General features: G+C 38.6%; 1 protein-coding gene across 2 annotated transcripts; it reads right to left on the bottom strand.

The window, feature by feature from the left end:
- Nucleotides 1-10,704, bottom strand: EIF2S1 (eukaryotic translation initiation factor 2 subunit alpha). Of its 2 annotated transcripts, none has more exons than XM_035540030.2 (8): nt 10,573-10,704; nt 8,591-8,832; nt 7,596-7,675; nt 6,647-6,798; nt 3,796-3,902; nt 1,895-1,992; nt 876-1,019; nt 1-542 (listed from the first exon to the last, which is right to left on the bottom strand). In XM_035540030.2, the coding sequence occupies exons 2-8, from the start codon at nt 8,829-8,831 to the stop codon at nt 417-419; spliced, it is 948 nt and encodes a 315-aa protein (XP_035395923.1). In that variant the 5' UTR covers nt 8,832; nt 10,573-10,704; the 3' UTR covers nt 1-416. The 2 variants fall into 2 exon arrangements, with proteins under 2 accessions (XP_035395923.1, XP_035395924.1); XM_035540031.2 differs by lacking the exon at nt 10,573-10,704 and adding an exon at nt 9,757-10,279.

The raw sequence follows: 10,704 nt of genomic DNA, 5'->3' as shown, positions 1-10,704 counted from the left end.
TTATGTAGCTCAGAAATTTATTGAATATTTGGTCAAATACATTCTGTATAGAACTGTTCAACCTGTTTGGTTTTTGTACTCCCAGAAAACATCACTATCAGATGCACTGAGCTGTAATCGCCAATTTGGAATTGTTACGTATGAAAATGGTAAGCATGGGGCTGAAGCCTCCCTCTATTCATGAGATGTGAGTCTTGAATATGACTAGGCACCTTCCTTTTGAAGGATTCTATTTGTGTAAGTTGCTGCATCAAATGTTACTTAGGAGAGGCTTCCACGTATTGGTCTTTTTAAAACAGTAACACACTTCAAGTATTTGCATTTGAAGCTTTCAATACTGGAAACATTTAGTCCAGAGTTTGCAACGGGGTCTCTAATTTTTCATATGCTCTGTCTTCTAAATAATCCCAGAGTATTTAGTCTTCAGTTTTGGCTTCCATTTCCTCAGCATCGTCATCACCATCCACTTCAGCATTTTCCCTCTCCAGTCTTTCCAACTGTCTTGCAAGCTCAGTTTCATCTGTATCAGTAACCACCTTAGGCTGAAAAAAAAAAACCACAACACATGATGAACGATCACTAAAAAACACCCTCTTCAGTCTACAAATAAATATGAAAATAAAGTCATGGTTGGTGGCTCTGATCCTAAGGAGAAAGATATCAAAATAAATCCACTAGTGATGCAGTAAAACCTAGGAAAATTAGAATTTTTGGCCATCTATTTATTTAAGGAATACAGAAAAATTATGCCTTTTTTTCAGTTTCTTAATATCTTTTGCTAAGATGTCTCTTAGCACTACTGATCTTGCTCTGTTTATAAAATGTTGTGAGGAAAAAATAAATCAGTTACATTTCAGAATGCAAAGTGTTCTCACCTCCATCTGCACATTAAAGACTCCTCTCTTCTCCTCAATTTTTTCTTTAATGACAGCCATGGCTTGATTCAGAACAGAGAGTCCTTCAGTTCTCTCCAGGGTTGTGGTAGTCATCACATATCGAGGAGGGGCTATCAGATTAATCTATCACATTGCAGGGAAGAAAAAACAAAACCAAAAAAATAACAAAAAACCTACACTCAGTAACAAAAAAAGAAATATTTTTCCATTAGAAAAGTTATTTCTAGAAGTACAAATAACATGGAATGAAATAACAAACAAGAAAGCACATAGGCTGTCTAATTTCTGGTATCAAAACCAATTATTTTTACGTAGTATACTCTTATAGACAAATATTGTTAAGCGGAGAGAATACCCACCTTGCAGGTAAGTAAAGCAGCCTATCACAATTTTTCAAACAATTAAAAGACTGCAACAACCAATAGATATTTTTATTTTTTTTAAGATGACTGGATGAGTGAACTTTTTCTTTTGTTAAAAGAAAACATTCTAAGAAACTATTTCAAAGAAGGAAGTACTTTCCATTTTTCTGAAAACACTTATTCAGTAATGCATTCAATATCCTTAAGTGGTTGGGGCAGAAAATTTAGACCTGGGTGTAGTAGGCTTTCTACCAACACTCAAACATCTGTGGACAAAATATTCCTTTTCTTACACAGTCTTATCTCTGAAAATAAAAATTTTTGCTCTACTTGTATAAGGCTGTATAAAGGAACAGCAAGTATTTAGTATGCAAATACTGAACATTAATTAATTGAAGAGAACAAATACAGCTTCTTGAACTTGGAAAGCCGCAGCACAGTCACAGGAACAACTGCGACCACATAGTTTTAGGGAAGTGTCCCGTACCTGTGCTAGACAGGAGAACCAGAAAGCACGTACATGGTTCCTACATGGTTCCTCAGCCTCACCTATGCAACTGCGACAACCGAAAGGTATTGTTATCGAGGACATCAGAAAACTTTGCTATTGATTTCATAATTAAGACAATTACTTACTTTAATGGGCATGGTCTCTGTGGAACAATTCAAGCCTGCTCTCAAAGCCTCCTTTACTGCATCTATGCCTTCATAACCATAACAAGCAACTTCAATATCTAAGACAGATGAATACAAATAATAAAACTTTAAAGTTATCAAAAGTTGTAGAATGTTTAAAGATTTTTTAGTTAAGCTTTATTAAAAACCTTTTAGCAACCAATGTTTATTCACAATGAGATCCTCAGCATCTTCCAAAACTGAGGAAACATTTCAATTTCTTGGCTTGTAGGCTGAGGTAGAAGTCTTCATAAATTCTTTAGTTGTATAACATTTTACATTGTGCTTTGAAAATCCAAGATACGAAACCATACATCTGCATTCACTGCCCAATAAATTCAACAGGAATGATGATGCATTTCACAACGAGAGATTGAGATATAAAAGAAATACCAAATAAAATGAAAGACCTATCAGGAAAATTGAAACTTGATAAAGTGCACAGCCACAAATTCACAGAATTCTGTCAACAACTACAAGAAAGGCATCACCTTAAGAGCACAGGGATTATCTTTTTAAAATAAATTATATTAAATTATAGTTATAATGAGTGCTAGCTACAGCTTTTTCTAAATGTTGGGAAACAAAGGCATAAGCTTATGCTGTTCATATCTGTAATATCCTAGTTAGTCTAAAGACAAAGATTTGTTTACCTACGTAGCAATGGTGCAAGACTTTACGTTATACAGAGAAGTTAACCTCACTCCCAGGTGACTCTCAATAATTTGCTGTTCCCATATATAATCATATTTACAAAAAAGCACTCCACAGCCAGTCTCAGGATGAGACTACAAGCCACTAGAATATTTCTATGCTTGAAGAAAAAACTAAAACCAACTTAGACCACCAGAACAAAACAGCAAGATGAATGAAGTAAGAGAACACGTTCTTCGAGGGCACGTTATTTTCAAAAGTGATCAAGCATTATGCGTGTTAGCAACTTCCTTCTTCATGGCAATCAAATCCTACTTACATATTTGAAGTTTATGTTAACTCCTGGCTATCTAAAGCAATAGGTAGAAGAATTTTTCATGATCTTACTTTCTGCACTCTCATCTTAACTTCACCGTCATGTGGATATTGCTCATCTTTTCTTCCCTCCACTGCAATCAAGAAGGGCTAATGCTCTTCAATATACCCTTGCAGAGCAAAGGCAATTTCTGAATGGTGTTAAAAATGCAACTCTGATCATTGACTATCTGTTTAATGGCAAGCATGCTTTTAGGCTGTTCAGTTACCTGTACAACCAGCTTTACAATTGTGTAGTGAGTCTTCCTAAGTATACCAGAGTCATGTGCTTTTTCTGACCACTAACTGAGCTAGTAGGAGACAAACCAGCTCATAAACTTCATGAGTACATTAGACATATGCTAATACATCCGTCTGAGAGGTTTGCAAACAATCAGCTAGAAATACACCCACTGCAAAGTCATAATTATTCTCACTTGCTCATGGACAAGGAGAGGACATATGACCCAGCCATGCTGACAGTGATCAATCATGCTGTTAGAGAACCAAAGAATTTAACATTTTCAATAATACGGATATTGCGGATTCAGTAATACCTATAAAATATTTAAATTCATTGTATGCCAGTGCAATGTGACAGACTGCATTATATATCAGGACAACTAACTTGTGTCCCAAGGAACCTGCAGCTGGGGGGTGGGAAAGCCAAACCACCTTGGACTTTGAGATAGGACCCATACAGGCATTCTGCAAGCACTAATATGTCTTAACTCTGGAACAGCAGTTTCAGTCAAACATCAGCACCACAAACCACTAGTTTTAAATGAGTTTATAGTTTACAAGATACACTCAACTTGTCAAGTCTATTCAATGAACATCTGGAGAGAACTTACCAGCTCGGATTTTGACTGCTTGTGGTGTCAGACGCCTGTTAATATTGTCAATCAATACACGCCTCTCTTCCTCTGTCAGATCCAGGCTATCCAGGATTGCTGGGTCTCTGAGCCAAGCAAAGAAACGGTACAGAACTTACACTGAAGTGGGATATGACACAACATCAACTTCTGGTATTATTTCAATATTCTTAACAAAATCATAAAGCTCTACTAGGCAAAGAAAACAGGCAAATTTCTTAAGAGTCCATTGAAACACTGGAAGAAAATACACACATCTATTTACAGAGTATTTTCTAATGGAAGCACTTAACAACTAAGCAGATAAATAGTTTACTCAGTCTGTTCCTGGAGGAAAAAGTCTTAATTCAACTCATTTTTCCCCTTTTTCCTTTTTTTCTGAGAAGCCAACTAACCAAACAAAAAATAGGAATGATTTCTGCCCAGTTTCATTTGTAAATTATATATAGAGTGAGAAATATATCTAGTTGCTTGGCATTTATCTTTCCTCCAATATGAAGATAAACCTGTATTGTATGAAAGAAAATTCACCATGAATCTGAGGTTTTTGAGTTACTCTAGCATTTCATATGAAGGGAAGATTTCTGTCTTTCTACAAAGTAACCCATACTAATTCCACATCATTCTTTCAAGCTTTTTAAAAAGTAACTGGATCACAGACATACTTAACTGCTGGCTACAGTCTCAGCTAAAGAAAGGATAGTTTTTAGATCACAGGCAATCATTTTCTTTATTATGGTATTAGTTTTACTGAAAATACCACTGAAACAGAAAACAAAGAGCTCTTCAGAGAAATCACTCCTATTAGCCCTATAGCTGCTTTTTTTTCTTTTTTCAGTTGTGCCTGATCAAAATTTTCGGAACATTCCTATTTTGTTGCCTAAGAGAAGCAATGCTGTGATTACATTCTTCAGAAACAGGACAGGTCTCTGAAGGGCAATACCAGACTGCCTATAAAACATTACTAGCTGGCAAACGTGGACCAAAACGCCCTCCAGAACAAAGGCAATGTTGGAGACTGGTCTCCACTATTAATAAAATGTCATCTTTCATGATTTTATATACTGATCGTAGATAGCAGAAAAGCCAAACGTAACTGAACAGAAGCCAGAAATTGATCTTTTTTACACATTGAAAAATATGAATCCATAAGGCAGACATGATTTATTAGACTCACAAATTCTGTTTCTTCCTTTACAATCTATTCTGTTAAATCTTCCAGTTACTTGCATGACCTTCAGTAGGCATTCAACAAATAGCTCCCGGATGTTGAGTTTTTAATAATTAAAGTGTAAATCTACTTTAAAATTTTACTACAGGTACCCGCTGCACGACACCCCAAAACATTCATTCTCAGCACTCAGAAAGAAATACCAAGTCAAGCTCTTAAGGGGCACACTAGGCTGCCAGTTAGCATTTCAGCAAAGGTAGAAAGGCAGCAGTATCCACACACTTCTGTTCCATGTCAAAGCTTTATGTAGGTGCAAAACGGGAAAAAAAATACAATCTATTGGAAATCTTAAGGTATTACTGATGGAAAGATGTTTTGAAAAGAGAGCTTCAGAAATTTATGCTCCAACCTGTGTAACAGATAAGCAGCAGCACACCAAATGTGTTCAGGAATTTTTATTTTTTTTTCAGTTTCTGAATTTGAGAGAGTCTTAAACAGTCAGTGTAATTGGTGTTTTTTGGTTTTCTGGCATACAGGTGTTAAAACATTCATCAGTTACAGGATGACCCCGAAATTCTCCTGCAGCAATGTGCCCAGATCAGTCCTTCACCAGTAAACTTGCAATCATTAGAAAGGCATTGTTACTCTATGAACACATTCAGTTTATACGAAGACAGTACAAGTTGTCTCTTCTCAAAACCACAAAAACAGTTTTGAGCTGATCAATCAAAAATACTGCCAAGTGCCCTGCTTCTTAAAATCAATACAATTTTCTAGAATCTTATCACTGCCAACTAGCATTAAATGGAAGTTCATTTACAAGAGTAAAATTGGAAATGCTTACTCAGAAATCTATTTGTGAATTGCCAATTTCATGATAGTAAATTTAAATGGAAACCAAATAGCTTAATTAATTCTGAAAGCAAATTGAAACGCCAGACTTCATAAAAACCTACGAACAATCCATCTTGGTGCACGCTCCATGAGATTCACAGCTTCTAACTCTTTCTTTTCATAATTTCATTTCTAAACTCGTCATCCCATTTTCATTCTTCAAGATTGAAAGTGTAGAAAAGTAAAAAGCCAACTTGCTGTATTAAAAAAAAAATAACGCCTGTGGCAGTGGAAGAGTGAGCGTCAGCTATGAGTTGGAATTTCTTCAGACACAGAGCTAGATATGAGTGAAAATATCTGCTTTGGACTAAGAATAGGTAAATTCTGACAGAGAAGCCAAGATTAGTGCTGCTTCTATTAGTAATGCCACAGGCTCAGCTGCAGCAATATAAATCTCCTCAGTGTTTGTATTCAAGTTTCTCTTAAAAATATTCACTGAGTTTCTCAGTATTCCCCCACAACAAATTCAGTTACTACTTTTAAAAAACTGACATACGCAGAATGGCATATTCAAAGGTGGATAAAGACAAATCAACTCTGAGTCTTCTTTCTCAAGAGCACTGGGAACTTGAAGAAAAGTAGTGAGAGAGAAACCTATAATTAACAACTGGAAGGCCGATGTCAAGACGCACTAGGTTAACTTAACCACTACATTCTAGTCTACATATACTGACTCTCAGAAAAAAGAAAAAGGTGGATATATTTCAGAAAATACTTCTTTGCAATTATGAAATAAACCCGTAGAAACAGAAAAGATGTTCTTACGAGACTGCATGCTTGAATGCATCATAAGCACCATATCCAGGTCTTTTGTACTTGTCATCAAATACCCAGGCAGTTCTCTGGAACAGACTCTCAAGCTGCTCATCCTTAGTGTACTCCAAGACCTCAGCAACATGGCGAAGAATGCTGTAAACCTGGAACATAAATGGGGTGTTAAAAAATAAAATAAATAAAATCAAAACGAAAACAAAACAGCCATCCCCTCACACTTATCCAGTCTCACCCTGCTAGGTAATGACTGGTTCTTACTCTCAGTTTGCGCAGCATAAAATCATGTCCTGCAGATTAAAGCCCAGAACCAATAGATTTGATTCTAAACACTGTGTAAGATTGAAAACAATCTTTCCCTATACTTAACAATAAATTACATACTGAGATCTAGGGGTTTACAAAATATCAAAAACATTTTATTAACCTAAACCTCTATCGTGCAGTTATAAAGACAAAATCATTCTCTTATGGAAACTGATATGAAAAGTATTAACAAGTTGTTAAACAAGCAGTAAACTTGTACACATATAAAAAAAGTTAGAATCAAGGTAATAATTAATGGTGTTTCACTCAGAAACTTCAGGCCACACAGTAGTAAGGGTGGGATCTGATGCCTTAAATTATCCTTACTCCTTTCCAATAAAATTTGCCCAGTGTGTTAAACCTGCATATGCTTTTGAATTTCTGATTCTTTGAATATCACAGTTTGCATCACAAATTTTCAACTGACATCTTACTTGATGTATTCATTAACTAATAAGCAGCTTACCAGAGCACTCACAGACAAACTGATATATTTGCAAAGGTAAATGAGAATCAGAGTATGCCTGATAGATGAGAATAATACTTTATTTTTCATATTATCTTATGTCTGCGCACTTTGTTTGCTCAGAAAAGAAGACAGCACAACACAGTGCCTGAATAAAGCAAAGCAACTTACAGTCTTTGATTTTGTGAATTTGTCTTCACATTTGATCGCCTCCTCTGGAGAAACTCTTCGTTTTGACAAGTCAATATAACCTAATAGGGAAAATAATTTTCAAAGTGTCAGGCATTGTGCAAACTAAGTCTAACTGCTTCAAGAGAAAAGCATAACAAGCAAGCAATCTGGCTCAAGATTTGTCCCTTGTCTACACTATCAGTTGCTAAAGAAAGTAACAAAACTAAAGCTTAATGAATTTGATCAAATCATTACCAGAATTTGCTTTTTTGGTATTCTGCTATTCATTATTTAATCTCGAAGTTAACTGTAATTTTAAAAGTATTCTAGAAAAACATTTTACTTGAGAAATACCATACAAACAGGTTCCTATCAGATGTGCTTGGTGCTCATTTTCATTATTTCTTTATACATGGATACAGATTTTGCATGAACAATATTATTGAAAAACACGTCCTAAGCAGAAAAATATATTAAAAAAACCTCTAAAGTCAAAGATTCAATTGTTCAGAAGACGGGAGAAAGCAAAGTTTAAGTCTGCACAATCTCTACTTGTAACCTTCTATAGGAAGTACGTGATACGATAATTACATATATGTGATCTATTTGACAGCCAAGGTTCAGGACTTAAGGCACAGGATGGAATGTGAGCATTAAATTTTCACCACTACATCAGATGACCCCTCTCTTCAGTCAGGACCTAAAAAATCTGCATAGATACCAAAAAAATTCCACTTCCCTATGGTTTGTTGACCAACAGTCAGCTGGTGAGGACCCATTTAAGCAAATCTTAACTGACGTGACTGACCTTCATTAACCTGATTACCAAAGGGAAAAATGATTGTAAACATCAGATGGCAGGATGATGGTTTATTTTGCTTAAGTGTCTAAAATAAAGAACCCCTGGCAAAATCTATGAATGGCTAAGCCGCCCAGTTAATCTGCATTTCTTGTTATGACTTCAATCTTGATATATCCCATAATATCCCCAATACCTTTCTCTTTGTCAACTCTTATGACCACAACACATTCGTTCCTTCCAATGCGGATGAGTTTGTTTATGGAACGAATACGTCTTCTGGACAGCTCGCTGAGGAGGATCATGCCTTCAATGTTGTTGTACTCCAGCAGGCTGACGTAAGCCCCCATTTCAGCGATGGACCGAACATTGACCATCACTACATCTTCCACCTCTGGAAATTTATGCTGGTAGAATCTACAGCTTAGTACTGGCATTCTGGAATTTGAACAGAAAACAAGGAAAAAGAAACAAGGATGACTTATTTCACAGTACATCGTTGAAGTCTCCTACAAGCATGGTAAAAAACAGCAGGGACTGGTGAGGATAGAGAGAAACACTGATACTAGAAACTGCTAAGTAGGATAAGGCTTGTGCAATGTATAGTTAGGTTTTAACAGATAATAAGCAATAGATTGATTAATACTTCAAAATTGCCACATTTTTTATAATGTTCACTTTTTGCATAAAAGAAGAGAAAGCTTGCTACCCCAACTTTATTGTCCACTTCAACTGTCATGCTGTCTGTACATAGTGCACCACACAGAAGAGGCCTCAAGTGGTGAAAAGAAGGCACTGCACTCTTCACAGTCATCTAAATTCATAAGACCACGTAAAGTTTTAAGTCAGAAACCAGATTTCAACAACAGAAGGACACAGGAGAGAAGCTTGCAGTGCCAACAAAGGTATTTGTATGCACAGCAATAGACAGCATGTGAAAGGCTGAGGAAATAAGAGGTAGAGTGATGCTTCTCTACTACTACTGAGAAGGAAGACTCCAGATTCCAGAAGATATTTTTCTGAACTCAGCACAGGATGGTTGGAATAGTCCTGCAAGAACTGCTCCAGGGGCCACCTGTCGGCACTGAAAGGAAGCAAAGGCAACAACCAGAAGATGGAACGAGCCTGACGTGAGTGAAGCACTAAACAGAAAACAGACCCCTAAAAATGACTTTAAAAAAGCCTAACATATAGGTAGCCAGGATGAAACATATATATATATATATATATATATATAAACAGGATTTCTTTGTCACTGAATCAAAAAAGGTACCAGATTCATGTTTAGTAATCATGTGGTGACACGATGGAACGCTCAAACTGCCTCCCTCTCCTGATGCTGACAGCGATCCATGTACTCACCACTAATGGTGAGGCTGGGCCCAGGGCTTTTGTCAGCTTCACGCACAAGTTTAAGAACATTTTAGAAGCAGGAGCCTACAACATTGAGTCAAATGCACTGCTCCTTCAGTTTAATCGCCATTTCAAAGTGGTGCTCCTGATCTTCACAGCAGCACTAGTGCTTTCTAGCTATATGAGGCTCTACAAAGAGAACACGATGGTAACACCAAGTGCTACTAAACACGGCCACACAATTCAGAAAGCCGTGTCTGCCCTCGTTTTCATTTTTACCTTTCAGAAAAGGGATACAAACTAGTAGATACACTACTAATAGAAACTACTAGAAACAAACAATTATAAAGACATAAAATTTCGTACAATCTGAAGCTGAAACAAACAGCTCCAAGATTAAAACCAAAACTGTTACAGGCGACATTTCTAGGCCACTTAACGCAACTCCAGCGAACCCCCCCCCCCGTGAGGCAGGCCGCACAGACCGCCAAGCCACCCCCAGCACGGCGAGCAGGAAGGGCAGGCACAGCTCGGCACGCCGGGCCCCGCCGCTCCTCTCCCCAGAGGGAACTTCCCCCGCCGGCCTCCCACTGGGCCGACCTCCGGAGCTACGCCCAGCCCGGCCGCAGCGCCACGGGATGGTCGGGGCCCCCGCAGGAGCCCACCCCCGGCCCCACGAGGCCCACGGGCTGCCGGGCCGCAGCTGCGGGGCGGCGCCGCTCCCTCCCTCCCGCCCGGCCTGCGCCCAAGCGGCCGGGCCCATCCCCAGCCCCGCTCGGAGCCGAGCTCCCTCCCGACGCCGCGGCGCCCGTCCCGGGCCGCTACCTGCCGGCGGCTGAGGGTCCCTCTGCGCGCTCGCTGCTCCTGCCTCAGCGTGCACCCGGCCCCGCCGCACAGCGCGCAGCCGCCGGCCCGCCCCGGCGCCGGGCGGGGAGACGCGGCCGCCCCTCGCTGCAG

The sequence above is a fragment of the Cygnus atratus genome, chromosome 5, assembly GCF_013377495.2.
Source record: "Cygnus atratus isolate AKBS03 ecotype Queensland, Australia chromosome 5, CAtr_DNAZoo_HiC_assembly, whole genome shotgun sequence".
Taxonomy (NCBI): domain Eukaryota; kingdom Metazoa; phylum Chordata; class Aves; order Anseriformes; family Anatidae; genus Cygnus; species Cygnus atratus.
This window is presented reverse-complemented; position numbering and strand designations above follow the sequence as displayed.

What these genes read in the sequence shown, in the direction of transcription:
- EIF2S1 (XM_035540030.2), bottom strand. Translation starts at nt 8,831, where the DNA reads ATGCCAGTACTAAGCTGTAGATTCTACCAGCATAAATTTCCAGAGGTG. An exon ending in GCATTCAAGCATGCAGTCTC is followed by an intron (nt 3,903 to 6,646) that starts GTAAGAACATCT and finishes TGCTTGGCTCAG; the next exon opens with AGACCCAGCAATCCTGGATA. An exon ending in CAGAGACCATGCCCATTAAA is followed by an intron (nt 1,020 to 1,894) that starts GTAAGTAATTGT and finishes GCAATGTGATAG; the next exon opens with ATTAATCTGATAGCCCCTCC.